General features: G+C 40.4%; 1 protein-coding gene across 3 annotated transcripts in view; it reads right to left on the bottom strand.

Moving 5' to 3' along the window:
• RNF38 (ring finger protein 38) overlaps positions 1-17,878 on the bottom strand; it is a 214,350-nt gene that overhangs the window by 78,258 nt on the left and 118,214 nt on the right. For all 3 annotated transcript variants that reach the window (XM_075280433.1, XM_075280434.1, XM_075280435.1), the window contains exon 2: positions 1,046-1,116. In XM_075280433.1, the coding sequence (XP_075136534.1) occupies positions 1,046-1,116 (71 nt within the window). The remainder of the gene's footprint in view (positions 1-1,045; positions 1,117-17,878) is intronic.

Below are 17,878 nucleotides of genomic sequence, written 5' to 3'. Positions count from 1 at the left end.
GTTTGTATATGACCTATAATAAGCTTCAACAATGATCATCTTTGTCTATGAAATCAGATGATTCGGATAGGAGCTTGACGCATGTACAGAATTATTCACATTACGACAAACAATTGCATGGTTTGTGGGACATTTGGTTATTTTGAGATGAACCTACATTGATAAAAAAATACTGAGTAGCAAAATGCATCAAGTCTGATTTCATACGCAAAAAAATACATGACATTAACAGATTGCTTTATTCTGGATCCACAAATGGTATATTTACTTTTCAATAATCATGGAAAAAAATAAGATAAAATAAATTAAACCTTGCTTTGGGACCTGTTTCATGACCTTCTTTTCCTAAATGCTATATTCCGCCCTGCTTTTGGGACAGATATTTGCATAGAAAATATAGATTTATACAGCAGAGAGATCCATGCTATGGAAGACATATGTAAATAAATCAACCCGAGTGCTACATAATTAACTATGGCTCTACTGTCTGGAGCCTTGGCTTCGGCTCAAAAACGTAGCAAAATCCGCCTTAGAGATACCATACAATCTAGTTTCACAGCTCCTGCTTACTCTTGCATATGTTCACCATATAATACTAATACATAATACTATATATGCAGATTGCATACAAAACCAACAAGCATCCAAATATCCAACATGTGTTTGAGCTAAGCTTGTACAGTACATCTCCTTTTTTTAAATACATTCTCCATTCATGTCACCTTCACCTTAGTTTGCTGCATTTTTTATTTTGTGTCTCTTTTGCAATTTTCTTTCTACTAATGCATTTATCTACAGACACAGAAATGCACATGAATAAATATATTAGGTTATATGTAGACACATATTTGAATTTCATGAGAAACATTCTTTAATAAAGGTTAAGCGTCCTCCTTAAGGCATCTGAGACTCCCAGGCTGTGCGCTGAAATGTTTAATGCACTACTCGCCATGTGTTATTGCTTAAGTAATGAGCAATTATTGAATTTCTTTTTAAAGTGTGAAAGGTTGTCACGTTATTTATGAGCTTTTAAGGGCACATGTACCTTTTCGCTGTCATCGTTGCATATGTGGTCTTGATGTACTGGCTGACACTGAAACGAGGGGCCCAAATGACCTGCACAAGAAAAATAATAGAAGAGATATATCACTCATAGTAACAAATGTCTCTTAAAATGAGGCTATGCGTACACTATTAAAGCTACGGAAAAAAACAAGTAGCATACTAAGCAAAGCGTTCATTAGTAATAGAAATTACGATTGGTTAAAACTGAGACCAAAAGGTGCTCTCACTACCAATTGCAATTTACCTTTTACAGGAATAGCCATTTGGGCCTGCATTCCAATAGATTATTTCATAAAACTGTTATGAAAATGCCTTTCCGATGTTTTGACTGTACACTAATACATTACATATTCCAATTTTATCTTTTGCAAATTTTTGTTTTTTTATCTAGTATAGCAACATTTTCTCAATCAGATTAACATTATACATACTATATATATATATATATATATATATATATATATATATATATATATAATAGAAATTATATAAGCCCATGTCTACATGCCAGCAGATATAGCTGGCAAAGAAGAGAAGCAGACATCTTTATCATTTAAAACATGTGTCTAGTAAATCCTACACTATAAGGACATAACATATGCAAACCTATTCTCCAGGATGGAATTAGGAGAACAGTGCACTCTCTACACCACCCTATAGAGGGCAGCATCCTTAACATCATGAACGACTCAGTTATAAAGTCTTTTAATCATAACGTGGATTTAATTGCCCAAAAGGAACAGAAATACTGATTTGGCAATTAAATCCACATTATGATTAAAAGACTTTATAACTGAGTCATGCATGATGTTAAGGATGCTGCCCTCTATAGGGTGGTGTACAGAGTTCACTGTTCTCCTAATTCCATCCTGGAGAATAGATTTGCATATTTTTTACCCAGAATCCCTAGCGGAGCAGGAATGACTTGTAAGTCTCCGTACTGCCTATGTAGGCAAACACTCTCCCTGATGTGTACGATTGTCCCCTGATAGAAGGACATACACATTAATTCCTGCTAAAAACTGATACAACTAAGACTGGGGCCCTATGGGATGGAAATGTTGCTGAAAAATCGTGGTATTTTACAGTACAGGTAAGGTGGATGGGATTCTAGAGTATCCCATGCCCACTTCGTCTTGTGGGGCCTGAGGCTAAGGCCCCACAGTATGACCCTCAGATATAAAGCTACGGAAAAATGGCAGCGGGTAAGCATCGCGGTTCTTCCCACAACGCATTAAACAGAAAGTTTGTGGAGTTTTCCTCCGCGGACTTTCTGTTACAATGGTATCTACGGGGAAGCCGCCAGTGTTTTCGTAGATGTAATTGACATGCTGCAATTTCAAAAACTGCGCCAATTTTGGAAATCGCGGCGAGTCCACGCCGCAGTTTTTACCGCAAAGTGGTCATGGGATTCGAAAGAATCCCATCCACTTTGCAGTTACTATAAAACACCATGATTTTTCCTATGACGTTTCCTGCTGCGGGCAAATCATGGCATTTCCAGCCCGTGGGACCCCGGCCTAAATGGGTTTTCCAGGTCTTTTAAACCAATCACGATATTAGCAGCCCCTGAGGTGGCAAAACACAATTTATAAACAGGAATTTATCTCATTCTTCTATACATGTTTTCTGCTGTAAAAAAATGGTGTGCACAAATATTTGCAAATTTTTGCTATTTTTTTCCCTCCACAGCATTTTTCAGAAAAAGATGGGAAGAATGTGATCTCTCCATAGCCCAAGAAAAGTTATTGAAGTTTATGCCAGAAACTGGCATAAATTATATTTTAACTGTACGCCAGCGTTTCTGGCAGACTGAGGGAAAGAGATGTGCCTCTTGATAAATTTGTCAATTTTCACTCTGCAAAGAAGATCAAGACTGGCATCTAAAAAGTAGAGACTTGAAGTACACAGCTACATACATGCAAGTAAATGGCAGCTGAGATTACAGAAACTAAGGTTGGCCACTACACATTGTATGCAGCTGCCTGTTTCTGGCTCTAAGCAAAATAATGAAGAAACCTTTTAAAAAATGTCATATAAATATTAATTACCGTCGATCTACAGAGGATATAAAGATAGTGGCATGCAGAAAGACCAACCACAATCTGCCTTGGCACCCACTTAATGGTTTTGCAAGCAGTGGACTGAAATACGTGTTAAAGGTTTTAACCCACAAACTAGATGTCTCATGACTAGGGGCTTCCACTATTCACTGCATGACTGAGAATTTTAAAGGGGAACTTGCTTCTCTTTTGTTGTATATTACAGCTGGGCCTGTAGATCCTGCACACTTGTAAGTTGCTGAAGCTGGCACATATACGCTCAATTGGTATTAAATCTGGTAACTGGGCAGGCCAAAAAGTGTTGCAAAATGGCGAAGATATTCCTTGGAAAACCTTTCTGTGTGTAGGCAAGCATTGTCTTAAAAAATGCCTGTTGGGTGTCTTGACTGTTACATGGAGTGGCACTTCAGAAGGGCACTTTTTAAGCGCTCAACAAAAGGCTCTCATACTCATGTTCAAACCTAAACAGTCATTGGATCCCAAAGAGAATCAGGATCTGTTGCTACAGACAATACAGTTCCAGTCCGTGGCAGTCAAGGTTTTTATTCACGACACCACTGCAAACATAGGTGATGATGGCTAGCTGTCATTGGCAAGACACGTAATGGGCACTGTGACACCAAACTCCCTTCTGCTGGAAATGTCCTGGGGGAAGACAAGGGTATGTAATGATAGTGCCACCTGTCTCTGGATGGTGGGAAAAAAAAAAAACTGCTGGAGCTGCTCATGCTGGTTGGTGGATCAAATGATCCTCTCGAATTGTGATTTAATTGGGCCATGTGGAGCCTGTTTCCCATTCCCTCACGTAACCACTGCTCCCAACACCTCCTAATAGCTAGGTCCAAAGGCAGAAGTTCCTGAGCCCCAGTGCAAAACCTGTAATGAGGGCCCTAACTATCTTGTGCCATATAGGATAGTAGTATATTTTATGGGTGAGAGGAACCTTTTGGCCCCCCAGAAGGGTCCAGGGCCCGGTAGCAACAGCTACTTCTGCATTCCCTATAGCTACACCCCTGGCTAGGTCAACAAAGCCTCGCTGGCAGGCAATTCATAGAAATAGCGATCTGATATATTTCGATCCAATGATGTGTCCCCTATAAAAATCTGTCGATTGAGCAAAATGTGTTGAAATGTGCCATAAAGGCATATCTTTTCTCACCATGAGATACAATACCCAAAAGTAACATCTGAGAGCCTTTCTATAGGGCAGCAGGGGAAGCAATTTTCCGCCCTCTTGTGGCAAGATGCAGTAAGATCATAACTCTAATCCTTTACACATCTGCCTGAGAAATAACTGCATGCATTTTTGCAGCAATCCGGCATTTCTACCTGGGGGCATTACTTTTTTGTCAATGACTATATAACATCCCTATGAAGATCTACGTAATGCATGTTAGTTTGCCTAAATTTTAGTAATTATGAAAAGTATGACAACCTAAATGAATCTAGTATGACATTTTTGTATGAGCAACGAACAATGGTTTACATTAAACGCGAGCATTCAGTTTCCATTTTAGAAGCTTATTCCAGGAATAAATGACTTGAATTTCAACTCTCTGTAGAACATCTGTTTAACCTGTACCCAGCACACAGTACACTAGCCAAAGTTTCTCTATGACCTTTCTAGCAGACTATGATTTGCTGGACATTCTTCTGAGACCTGTAACAATGTGTCGTGTGACATTTATGAATGTCACTGACTTGTATTATAAGGAAATTATCTTGTTTACAGCTGTCCAGCAAAGAACTTTTCATTTGTTAGTCTTTAAATGGTTCTTTACCTCTGAATTTCTAGAGGAAATTAATTACCACCTTCAGTACCGTTCCAGTCCATCTGAACGGCTTAGTCATGTCAGACACATTGGTTGCTAGGGATATGTTACCTAATAACTCAGCTAAGGGCTCGTTCACATCTGCGTTCATCTGTCCTTATTGCAGGTTTCCGTTTCCTGCATAAAACAGATGCAGGAGACGGAAGCCTGCAGGAGTCTCTCTCACCCATTCATTTGAATGGGTGAGAAAGCTGTCCGGCCGTGAGCGGCAGTGAGCGTTTTGCGCTCTCCGCCGCGAAACCGGGTTTTATAATCCGGACACAGAGTCGGACATGCAGTACTCTGTGTCCGGATAAAAAAAATCCGGTTTCGCGGCGGAGAGCCTAAAACGCTCACCACCGCTCACGGCCGGACCCGGTCTATGGTTTCCGTCTTCTGCCATGCAGAAGACAGAAACCATACAACGGAGACATGAACGCAGGTGTGAACCCAGCGTAAGCTGTGCATCCCTGGAAACCAGTCTGTCTCTGCTTACTCAAATTTTCAACTCAAGGCCAATTTGGCTTCAAGCTCAGGGCAGATAAGGGGCAATAATGCCTTGCTGAACTCCAACTGGACCTTATCTCTTACTTTCATAGTGAATGCATTTTTGTAAAGGAACTCTTCAAAAAATACAATATTCTTAGTCTTGATTATAATTTTCATTGCCCTACACGTTAAAGAGGACCATTCACTACTTCCACCGACTCCACTTTTTAGAACCCACTGATTCTAGCGCAGGTGGAATTTTTTCTCTAGTCCCTACCGTTCCTAAGTTATCAATGCTGTTGGATTTTTAGGCTCTGTACGGTCAGGAGGGTGGTGTCAGGCAGGAGCAGCCCAGGAGTGTGATTCTGAACTCTGACACTGACTTCCTCTGATTGGATCTCTGAATCACACACCCCCACACACCTGACACCACAATTCTGATATTACAGAGGTTAAATAGCATATCAGACACCAAAACTAACTGTTCTTCTTGCTCAGGAAAGGTGGGGTCTACAGAGAGAATTCCAACTGTACAAGAATCAATATAACGACTAGAGATGAGCGAGTACTGTTCGGATCAGCCTATCCGAACAGCACGCTCCATAGAAATGAATGGATGCACCTGGTACTTCCGCTTTGATGGCGGCCGGCCGCTTAACCCCCCGCGTGCCGGCTGCGTCCATTCATTTCTATGCGAGCGTGCTGTTCGGATCAGCTGATCCGAACAGTACTCGCTCATCTCTAATAACGAAACCTATTAACAGATGCTAAGAACTAGAATAGGTGGTGGAGGTGAAAGGTCCTCTTTAATTACACATGGACCTATTTAGATATACTGTATAGATATAGCAGAGTTAACCCAAACTTCTGCAATTAGTTAAACTGCTTCAGCGCAATATCTTATATCACAGTAGACAACAAAAACAATGAAAAGTCATTGAAAAATGTGTGTATATTGTGAGAAGGTAACAGGCAGAGTCCAACTATATCAGCCTAAGTTTTTTTTTTATTTATTTTTTTTTATGTAGATTGTGTGCCTGAAGTCAAGGTTTATTTATTTTCATGTTTTTTTTCTAAATAAACCAGTGTGCTGCATTTTGTGTCTCTGTCTTGACTGCTTCCACTGAGCTAACTTACTATATATATATATATATATATATATATATATATATATATATATATATATATATGTGTGTGTGTGTGTAGACGCTTACATCATACATGTCAAGTTATATTCCTCATACAACTGTTGTTCTGATAAGCTTTTTCAAATGGAAACACTATTGAAGAAACATCACTGGAGATGGTATGCATTTGTATTACACCTTCATATGCAAAGCGTGAAGACAATACTAAAGTATGGTAAATTATATGATCAAATCATTTACCAGGGAAAAGTTTCATAACTAGTATGTCCTAGACATAATTATTTTCATTTATGGCCATATGCTTGTTTAGCCGTTCCAGCAAGTACAAAAAGATTTGGAGTTAAATAAAAAGTGATACTGCAGATACATTTTCATAGTCCATACGAAGGCTGTTCTTTCTTTCACTCTGGTCTTCCCAATGTACATTGCCAAGGTTCTTTCTATAGAATAGGTCTCTAAAGGATTTTTTGACAGCTAATTGTTAGGATAGGCAATCAATACCTCATTAATGGGGTTCTGACACCCTGCATCTCTCTGATCAATTGTATGAGGCAGTCACAGAACCTTGGAAAATCTGTTTTTGAGGGACCAGAGTGAAAAAAAAATCATGGTGTCTTAGGCTAAGGCCCCACATTGCGGAAACACAGCTTTTTTTGTTGCAAATCTTGTGGTTTTTTGAGCCAAAGTCAGGAGTGGATTGAGCAAAAGGTATTATGAATACTTCCTGTTAGAGACTGCATTTTCTTACACTGTGAATGTGGCATGACGAAACACACACAGCAATTTTCATGGGTAAAAATCAGGGAATTTAAGACCCCCTCCAGGACTGTCCAACCTGTCTGGAAATACCAACTTTCAAGCAGATTTTGGACAAACTCTGACCAACCCTTTTTAGTCTGGGACAATCCAAATTTGCCAAAAAATTGTTTCCCTTGGTCTTTTATTCATTAGCATAAGGTACCATAGAGGAGACAGGAGCAACTGGAGTAAAGAGGAGTCATGGCAAACTACATGGCGAGGTATCCTCAGTAAAGAAGTGAGAGATTGCTACATTTTATTATTGACTGATGTAAGAGCGATCCAGGGTCCAACATCATAAAATAAAACAACATTAATAATTCCTATTTGTTAAAATACTTTTGTGTTTGAACATATAATGCTGACAGATTTGTTTGGTCCCACAAAATCATTCAGCTGATAGCACAAAAGAACACTTCAAAGATTATACTTCTGTGTAGTATGGGCCAAAAATACAGCAAACATTGCTTTATAGATTTATATGTTAAAGCAGGGAATAGGCTATGATCATCAGAGGCCCCTTGAATTTAAGAACCTCTCCACATTGTTGAAATAGAAAGGGAAATCACTCTGAAAACACAACTAGCAATTTTCTTGACATTTGTTGTGTACAGGTAAGGGCAGTTATAATTTAATAATATGAATTCTGTTTAAAAAAAAATAGCACAGAGAAATACTCCTTTAGAGATCACTCTTGGATATGGTTTCAGGGTGTTTGCTGTTCAAAATATTCAGTGTGTTTCACTTGGAATGTATTTATACTGAGCAACTGTAGTGTGGTGGTGGTGGGGCTAATAAATATGGCGTAATACTGCTTTAGTGTTTGAAGTATCAGATACAGACAGCAGCCTAATATGGGTCAGAAGATGTACATACTGTTGGCCTAGTAGAAATAAATTTAGCATATCTCCTTTATAGCAGCTGTTAAGTTCTATTTTACTAAGGAAGACTAAGGTCCCACATTGTGAAAAAGCTCATTTTGTGAGCCAAACTGAGGAGCAGCTACAAAAGTAATGCTAAATGTAAGGGACATACCTCTACTTCTTTTACTTAAACCACTCCTGACTTATGGCTGAAAAAACAACTTGGGGCCTCAGCCAAAGCGGCCACAAAAAAATAACCGCAGACGTGCGCAGTGACCTCTGCCCAAAGCCCGATGGCAGAGCCGACTCAGTGCAGGGGACGCCCCCAGCGCTGCAAGAAAAATCATGTGCATATACAGAAAAACGGGAATATCATTGGAACAGTGGAGCGTAGAAGACTTCTAAAGGTAGGAGAAGAATAACCTTTTTTAAGGCTATTCCTACATGTTAGGGTAAAAAAAAAAGGGATTCATTTTTAAGGTCTTTTTTCCATATGTCATATGTACATAGCTTTAGGGTATGTTCACACAGAGTTTTTTGCAAACTGAAAAGATCTACTTCAGGAAATAGGAAACGTTATTTGACTCAGGTTTTTATTTTTTACATATTATGGTTTTTGTCGTGTTTCTCGTTGTGATTTTTGCGGCAGCTTTTTCCACATTATTTTTGCTCAAGCACACTGTATAGAGCTTGAAACTTCCCTTTAAAAAAAACGTAGCAAAAACTGTCTCCCATTGATTTCAATGGGTTTTTCAAGGCAGAATCCGCCTGAACATAGGTTATATCGCTTTTTTCCCCCCCTGTGGCTGAAAAAAATCAGATAGAGGAAAAAAACAACTACTGACTCCCACTGAAATGAATGGCAGGCAGTTTTTGAGATGGATTCCGCTTCAAAAATCAGCCTGCAAAAAAGTCTGAGTGAACATACCCTAAGGGTGAGTGCACACGGGGTTTTTTGGTCAGGATTTTGAGGCCGAATTTGCCTCAAAATCCTGACCAAAAAGACAGCTCCCATTGAAATCAATGGGAGCTAGTCAGGTCTTTTTTCCAGAAGACATTTTTTCCGGCTCCCAGAAAAAAGAACGGACACGCTCATTCTTCAGGCTTATTCGTCTCTCAAGATCAGTTCTGGAGACAAGAGTGAAAGTTTCAGATTAGCAATGTAAGATGTTAGTCTTGGGTCATTTGTGGAATGGAGAGGATGAACAAGTTGGTAGAAAGAGATGTTGAAGAAGATGTAGGGAGCACCATGGAAAGTTTTGTAGGTAGGAGTGATAAGTCCAAATTGTATTCTATAGTGGATGAGCAACCAGTGGAGTGACTGGCACAGTTAGAGGCATCCATGTACTGGATGAATAGAAATAAAAGTCTGGCTGCTGCGTTCAAGATAGCTAGGAAAGGGGAGGGTTTACTAAGTGGAAGATTGATTAGTAGGGAAAAGGGAAGATTGTGGAAATATTTTTGAGGTGCATGTGGATTAAGCATGCAAGTGATTGAATATAGGGGCTTCAAGGGGTTGTCCGGGATAACCACATTTTTAATATGAGGCCAAGGGAAGGTAAAAAAAAAAAACAAGCAAAAAAAACATACTCACCTGTTCCTAGTGCTCTGGTGTCTCCCAGTGTGGTTTAGTCCTGCTGCTCTGCTGTCTTGTATTGGCGGAAGTCCCCACCGCACTGTGACATCCCATGTCCCTTTCCATAAGCAACTGAATGGCCTCAGTGGTCACAGGACTGCTGAGGTCAATTAGTGTCCTAAGGAAAGTACACGGGACATTCACAGGGACTTCTGCCGGAAGAAAACACTAAGAGTAAGTTCACATGGAGGAAAATGACGCTTTATTTGGTGCTGAATTTTCAGCGCTGAAAAAAAAGCCTTCCATTGATGTCAATGTGTTCTGCTAGCTTTTTTTTCCACTAGCGGAAAATTCTGCTAATGGAAAAAAAAGCTAGCAGACCCCATTGAAATCAATGGTAGGCTTTTTTTTCAGCTTTGAAAATTGAACGCCAAATAAAGTGCCATTTTCCTCCGTGTGAATGGACCCTCAAGCAGCAGGACCAAGCTGGCATTAGGAGACACCAGAGCACCTGGGGAGAAAGGGGAGTATGAGTTTTGTAGAATTTTTATTTTTTATTTTTTTTTAAACTTCCCCGGCCTCATATTAAAAAACAAAAAAAAAAACAAAAAAAAAAAAAAGGTTATCCCAGACAACCCCTTTAAGGAAAGACCTGAGCCAAATATGACGCAAAGGGAGTGCTGAATCAGTTTTTGAAAGGTTAGGTTTCAGATAGAGAGAGGACATGATGTTAGAGACAGCAAACAGACAATTACAGGTGCTTTGTAATAGTGACGGGGTAATGTCATGGAAAGAGTATATATGGTGTATGGTATATAATTTTGTGCTATCAGCAAATAGATGGTATTGAAAGTCAACCTGCTGATGGTTTGTATTAGTAAAGAGGAGAGGTCCTTGGAAAGACCCTAAAAGGAAAGGAAGGCAGGTCGAATTGTACGCTTAGGGCTCGTTCCCACGTGGGCAAAGGGGCGGATTTTGACAGCGGATTTTGACAGATATAAATCTGTGTGCAAGCTATGGAAAAGTCATATTCCCTTTCTGCAGCTTGGTATTGTTTATTATATTGATAGGGCCATGGAAAGTGCAGGGTGCACATGAATGTCATCTGTGTAGCGGATGTTTAGTTTTCTGTTCCACAGACCTGCACATGACTACAGTCGTGTACATGAAGCCTAAAAGTGCAGTGAAAGAGATATAGAGAGACGTTAAAGTTAATTTGAGTTGGTTTTGAGGACTGTATCTGACAATAAGCTTGATGACTATTTCCAGTGATGACCTGTAGGATTGCTGTAGCCTATTAAACTGACACATATACTGTATGTAGTAACAAAATTTGACATAGCTCTTGCTCATGGAATAAGTAGCAGCAATAAAAGAAAACAAATTCAGATACTTCTATCAGAAAGTATCTTGCATGAACTGGATGGATTAATTACTCTACATCTAATGTAATTCACACATCCTTTATATAGTCGCACATATGAAGCCATTTACTTTTATCTTTTATTAAGCTTTCCAACAAATTATGAGGAAATTAGCTTGGGATTTCCAAGGGTCTTTCAAGGAGATAAAATAGTTTAAGTGTCTCTCCATGCATACTTTCCTGCCTAGTCTGACTTCAGCCATGGAGAGACCTAACTGCTCACTAGATGGTACAGATGCAGAGGCAACCATATGACACCCAGCATAAGCATAGACCCATGCAATACTTGGTGGGCAAGGTATAATTGCTTTGTCAGCTATAATTCTCTATACACACTTGGGTCTCTCCGCTGATGCCATATGGGGTGACAGAGTATATCTGAAGGGGCACTCTAAAAACTAACACAATAATGAAGCTTGGGAATAATAACTATATTCCATAACTACAGTAATTAGCTATTGAATTCTAAACAGGGGTTTTCCTGTCTCAAGGATCCTATCTATACTGGTAGCTTATGTAAACTGAAGGCTTTTCCTATGTATATTGCTTGAGAAATACTGCTTTGTTTGCCTGCAATGTGAACTTATTCCTCCCATTGTTTACACAGCATTGCTATAACCATGGACCTGTAAGCCAAGTGACCTCACTCACTGCTCTTGCCAGCAGGTCAATCAGCTCAATTAATTGCAGTTTTTTTTATAAAGTCGAGTCTGTTATCTCTCTATGTAAACACACAGATAACACTGAGTCCATTCTCTACAATCTTGTGCATGTTATCTGATCTGCATAAGTATTGTGATACTTCTCAGGCCTGATTAGCAATGGGGGGGGGGGGCAGAAATACAGGAAGTGAGAAGAAGAGACTGCAGGCAGAATACTCAAACAGTGAGATCGGAAAACCCCTTTAAGGGGGACTTCCACAGTCATAATCACAATGGGGGAAATTTATCAAGACCAGAGTTTAGTATCCCAATCTTGATAATCCCTGAGGTGCCATTTGATGCACCTCATTAATAACAAGGCGTGGTTTTCTCCAAAAACAGGCACATCCTCTGGCAGGGCTTTTCGCCAGCACTGAAATCCTGAATAGAAGATTGGCATAATTCATCCTAAGTCTGACAAGGCTGGTGGCCAAGCCTGCTCCCCATAAAAGACATAAAAGAAAATAAAGTTGCAATTTTTTGTGCTAAACCCTGACTTGCACAAAATATAGTGGCTTTGTCATACCTTGACCGTCAGAGAACTGCCATACAAGGCAAATGAAATGGTTACCCAGATTATTACGGTCTCTGGATTGTTTTTGGAAACAGTAAACTAAAATATGACCTCTATTACTCATACGGTCGGGTTAGAGTCTGTTAGAACTGTTAGATACTGTAGGCCACAAGGTTCTCTTATTATAACAGATCCAGGTGAGTTGGAAGTCTAACTAGATAAGTTCCTTTCTGTTTTATATTCCTATACAATATTATAAATTCATTGCTTTCCTCACTCGTGAGATACCTTCATTTGTATGGTAGAGGTCAAGTTTTATTCTACAGTATTCCCATGACAGCAAGAAGAACTTGGGGACTATGACTACAGACTCTGGATACTGACACAAAACATAAGAAATCTGAGGGTTAGGGCATGCCCAAAAGATCATATTTAGAGATGAGCGAACGCCATTCGATCGAATAGGTATTCGATCAAATATCATGGCGTTCGATGTATTCGTTCACAATCAAATACAAGGCCACATACGCAGTATAAATTCGTATCCCCTCCCACCTTACCTGGCGCATTTTTTGCACCAATAACTGTGCAGGGCAGGTGGGACAGGAATTAATGTAGGCAGTGAAAAAGATTTTAAAAAACCCATTGGCTGCCGAAAACATGTGACCTCCCATTCATAAGAAAGGCCGCCGCCATATTCGTGTCATTTTCAGCTTGTTCTGAGGGCGATAAAGTGCATTTAGATACAGTGCTTTCTAACTTTGGTTAGGCAGGAAATAACAGCTCTTTTCAGAGCTTAATACATCATGCAGCGTAGCAGAAGGGGACGTGGGTAAGGATGTGGACATTCTGCTGCGTATCCAGTCCACAGTCCAGGTACTGGAGAGGGGCTGCCAACATTGCCTCTCGTCAGTAGCAGCAGGTTACGTGCGCGAGGACGTGCACACCCAGCTGTATATCCAATCCACAGTCCAGGTACTGGAGAGGGGCTGCCAGCAGTGCCCCTCGTCAGTAGCACCAGGGGACGTGGGCGAGGACGTGGATATTCCGCTGGGTATCCAGTCCAAAGTCCAGGTACTGGAGAGGGGCTGCCAGCATTGCCTCTTGTCAGTAGCAGCAGGGGACGTGGACGTGGATATTCCGCTGGGTATCCACTCCACAGTCCAGGTACTGGAGAGGGGCTGCCAGCAGTGCCCCTCGTCAGTAGCAGCAGGGGACGTGGGCGAGGATGTGGCTATCCAGCTGGGTGTCTAGTCCACAGTCCAGGTACTGGAGAGGGGCTGCCAGCAGTGTCATTCGTCACTATGAGCAGGGCACGTGGGCTAGGATGTGGGTACCCAGCTGTATATCCACTCCACAGTCCAGGTACTGGAGAGGGGCTGCCAGCAGCAGCAGGGGACATGGGTGAGGACGTGGATAACCAGCTGGGTATCCACTCCATAGTCCAGGTACTGGAGAGAAGCTGCCAGCATCTAATTTACTCTTCCTCCTCCTCCTCCTCCAACCTCAGCCCCTACTTCTGAATGTGATTTTTTGTAAAAAAAAAATATATATTTCCATTATCTCCCCCCCCCAGGGGGTTGCAACTCAATTTTTTAGGGCTCTAGCACAAGGGCCTGCAAAATAATTTTTTAGGGCTCACCCCCAAGGGGGTGAAATCTAATTTTTGGGGCTCCCCCAAGGGCCTGAAATCTAATTTTTTAGGGGTCACCCCAAGGGCCAAAAAATGAAACACTGCTGCTGCATGGCTCTTGTCACCCTAAGGGCCAAAAACACTGCTGCTGCATGGCTCTAGTCACCCCAAGAGCATAAAACACTGCTGCTGCAAGGCTGTACTCACTCCAAGGGCCAAAAACACTGCTGGTGCGAGGCTGTACTCACTCCAAGGGCCAAAAACACTGCTTTTTAAAGGCTGTACTCACGCCAAGGGCCAAAAACTAAATCTCTGCTGTTTAAAGGCTCAACTCACCCAAAGAACCAACAAATCTCTGCTGGTGCAAGTCTGAACTAAGTTAAAGGGCCTAAAACTCTGCAGGTAGAAGGCTGAAGTCACCTGAAGGGCCTCAATCTCTACTGGTAGTTCAGCTTAAGGGCCTGTAACTTAATTTGGAAGAGCTCCTGTTAAGGGCTAGAAAAGTGAATTTTGGAAGGTCTTACCACATCACACACACTCAAAAAGACAGTTAAGGGTGAGGGCTTTTGGATTTCCCATTGTCTATTCCATCTGTGGTTGTCATGGGCAACGTGATTTGAAGGGATGCTTGATAATGTTTTTTGAGCTTAAATTTGGGTTTGTGTCCATCCAATTGGGGAGTAAAGAAGGTTTAAATGTATTTTCCCACTTGCATTCACACTGAGTAAACGCGCGTGTAATTTTGCAAAATACACGTGTAAAAATACACGTGTAAAAATAAGACTCCCATTGACTTCAATGACATTTTACAGGCGTATTTTTACAGGTGTATTTTTACACGTGTAAAAAATATCATTGAAGTCAATGGGATAGCAAAATTTACAAGTCTAATTTTACTCTACAAAATAAGCTAGCGTTTACTCAGTGTGAACTTACCCAATAGAGGTTTTTTGAATGTGGAAAGTGTGTAGTTGTTAGGCTGTGATAGTGGGGTAATACAGGGACTTTGGTGTGTTAAATGGCCCCAGCCATGCTTCCCCTGCTGTCCCAGTTGCATTTTAGAGGTGTTGGCATCATTTCCTGAGGTGTGATAGTGGACTTGGTGACCCTCCTGAGTCGAATGGTGGGAATCCCCTGAAACGAAGCATTTTCTCCCATAGACTATAATGGGGTTCGATAATCATTCGAATAGTCGAATATTGAGATGCTATTCGGAATGAATAATGAACATCGAATATTTTACTGTTTGCTCATCTCTAATCATATTGTGTTCACAGTGATTTTTTTTCTCAGTTTTTTGCTATTTCACATCTGACCACTGCCATAAAATAGTTTTCAGTCAAAATACACCAACATGGTACATTACTATATGAAATAACTTTAAATGTGATATATTATACTTCAGTACTGTAAAAGACAAGAATTTACATTCCCCAAGTAAAATAATACCAATCCAAGGTTTAGAAAAATATACTTTGTTCAGTTGTGCTTATAGCATATTGTGCGAAACATTTAACAATAACACTACATATATAAAAGAACATTCATTCACTTTTGTCACTAGCCTTTTCTATGCTATAGATTAATTCATGGAAAATAGAAAATGCAAGAACTTGTAAAATAACTCAGTTAGTAGTGAATGGATATACATTAACTGTGCACAAGTTTAACAACACACTTCTACAACCGTAAACCGATATGATGCTGACATTCCTGAAAGTTTACTTTACAAATATTATTCTCTGTCGTTCTTCATATAGTCATATGTAATACAATTCTAGTTACCTGTAGCAGCCACTAGGGAGCGTTCATTACATTGAACTCATAGGGAGTTGTACAAATCTGTCTACAATGAGCTCCCTCTAGTGGCAACCTCATGTACACAGAAGCAATAAGGAAGAAGGAGTAATTTCTTGACTGCTGTTCACCTTGAGACCTAAATCAGTAGTGTGGTTCACTTCTATGGTAGGAATGTCCTTGCTCATAATAGTCACTTGCTTACAGCCGGAAACCTGCCCTGCTTCTGCATTATTGCACGAGCAGCAGCTTTAAGCTGGTAACATACCTATACGTTGTGCCACCATAAAGCTCAGCACCAGTGCCGTACATGTACGCCACTTGGTTCTAAGTGATTAAGAAAGAGGGATGATGTATATTGGAAATGCAGATGAGGTTACAGGAGTTAATTTTAACTCTGACTTCAAGTGTGGCATGCAAACATAGAAGAGAGTATCCATATGTGGAAGGTTTCATGAACGTATGCTATATATCAATATACAGTGTAAAACTTGGGAGGTGGTAATAAGCAGAAGATGCCACTGACTGGATTGCAGATGTTTTCAGGCTGTACACACTGTGCAGGTGCCAGTGCAAGACGCTTTGAAGGCTGCTGCTCAGCCCATATTAATATACCCTGCTAAGCACAGTTCTTTTCACAGAAAAGAGTGGGAGAACGGTTTCTATCTTTGGCTGTAACCATATGCTTCGAGTCATGCAAACGTCTGTCATCAAACTTCTTAAACTGTAGGGAGAATTCTAATTCTAGAGCAGCAATGATTATAGGGCAGTATTAAACCCTCATTCACTTTCTTTAAGACACCCTCCACCCTAGTTCAGCACTAAGTTTACTCTTCATTATACCTACTCTTCATATAAAAGATACATTTCCAAAAAGAAAGTGGTTATAGTTGCTGTCTTGTGGCCCTGTGACCTTATGTTCAAGTCTTTACATGTAGTTCATATCTATGTGAATTAAAGAGAACCTTTTACATTGTACTGTACACACTGTTCAATCTACAGGCATCATATAATAAATCAGGAGACACCGAGCAGATTGATATATAATTTTCTGGGAATACTTTCAGTATAACTTGTAGTTTCTTCATTGCAATCCCTGATTTTGAGGAGTCCAATAGGTGGTCTTAAAAAGTGACCATTATCTTTCATTGCTGTCATACACGAAAAAGTTGCCAATCCTAAACATAGAAAGAGCAGAGATTTCAATGAGTAAATGATAAGTTGTACAGAATGTCTACTACAAAACTACCAACCAGAAAAGAGTAACTGGGCAGAATTCCCCAAATTCATTACGAATTTTGCAAAATATTCCGGTTCAAACCAAACTGAACTCTTTGCAGTTTGATTTACACAAACTGGCTAAAATGGTGGCCACCTTGGGGAAAACATGGAGAACGCAGGTAAGGATCAAGGACCCGGGTCAGGTAGACTCAATCAGGAGGCAACCAACCAAGAGGGATTAATGGGTTTTAGGTCACTGATGGCTCATAGGCACTAGAAAAAAGCCCAAGTAGAAAGAGAACATATCCAATTTACAAGTGAAAAATAGGAAGGGTTAGCGACAGCCAGACTGAGAGAGATAGGAAATAATACACAGTAATACAGTATAGTGGTTCTGAGGATTAGTGTACTTAGCAATGGAGAAGACTTACATTTTATTGATAGAGGGAGATAGGATAGGAGGGTGAGTCCCTCTGCTTATGTCTGTCTTCTGTCTGTCACAGACTCTCACTGTACAGAGTATAGAATCCTGCACTGCAGTATAGACTGGCTGTGTGACTCTACAGCAGTTTCATCAATCAATCAATCAATCAATCACAAATTCATATTACAAAGTCAAGTTTGATCTGAACTGTGTGTCCAAGAAGATCAAGAACAGACAATTCAACAACACACATTTGAATCAAATCTGGTGTAATTGACCTGTTTTCTCTTGCCAAAAGCCACAGCCCAGTGAAGTAGGTATACATACATGTATACACTTTATGCACAGTAGT

Source organism: Leptodactylus fuscus, chromosome 1 (genome assembly GCF_031893055.1).
Source record: "Leptodactylus fuscus isolate aLepFus1 chromosome 1, aLepFus1.hap2, whole genome shotgun sequence".
Lineage (NCBI taxonomy): Eukaryota > Metazoa > Chordata > Amphibia > Anura > Leptodactylidae > Leptodactylus > Leptodactylus fuscus.
Note: the sequence above shows the minus strand (reverse complement) of the source record. Positions and strands in the feature narration are given on the sequence as shown.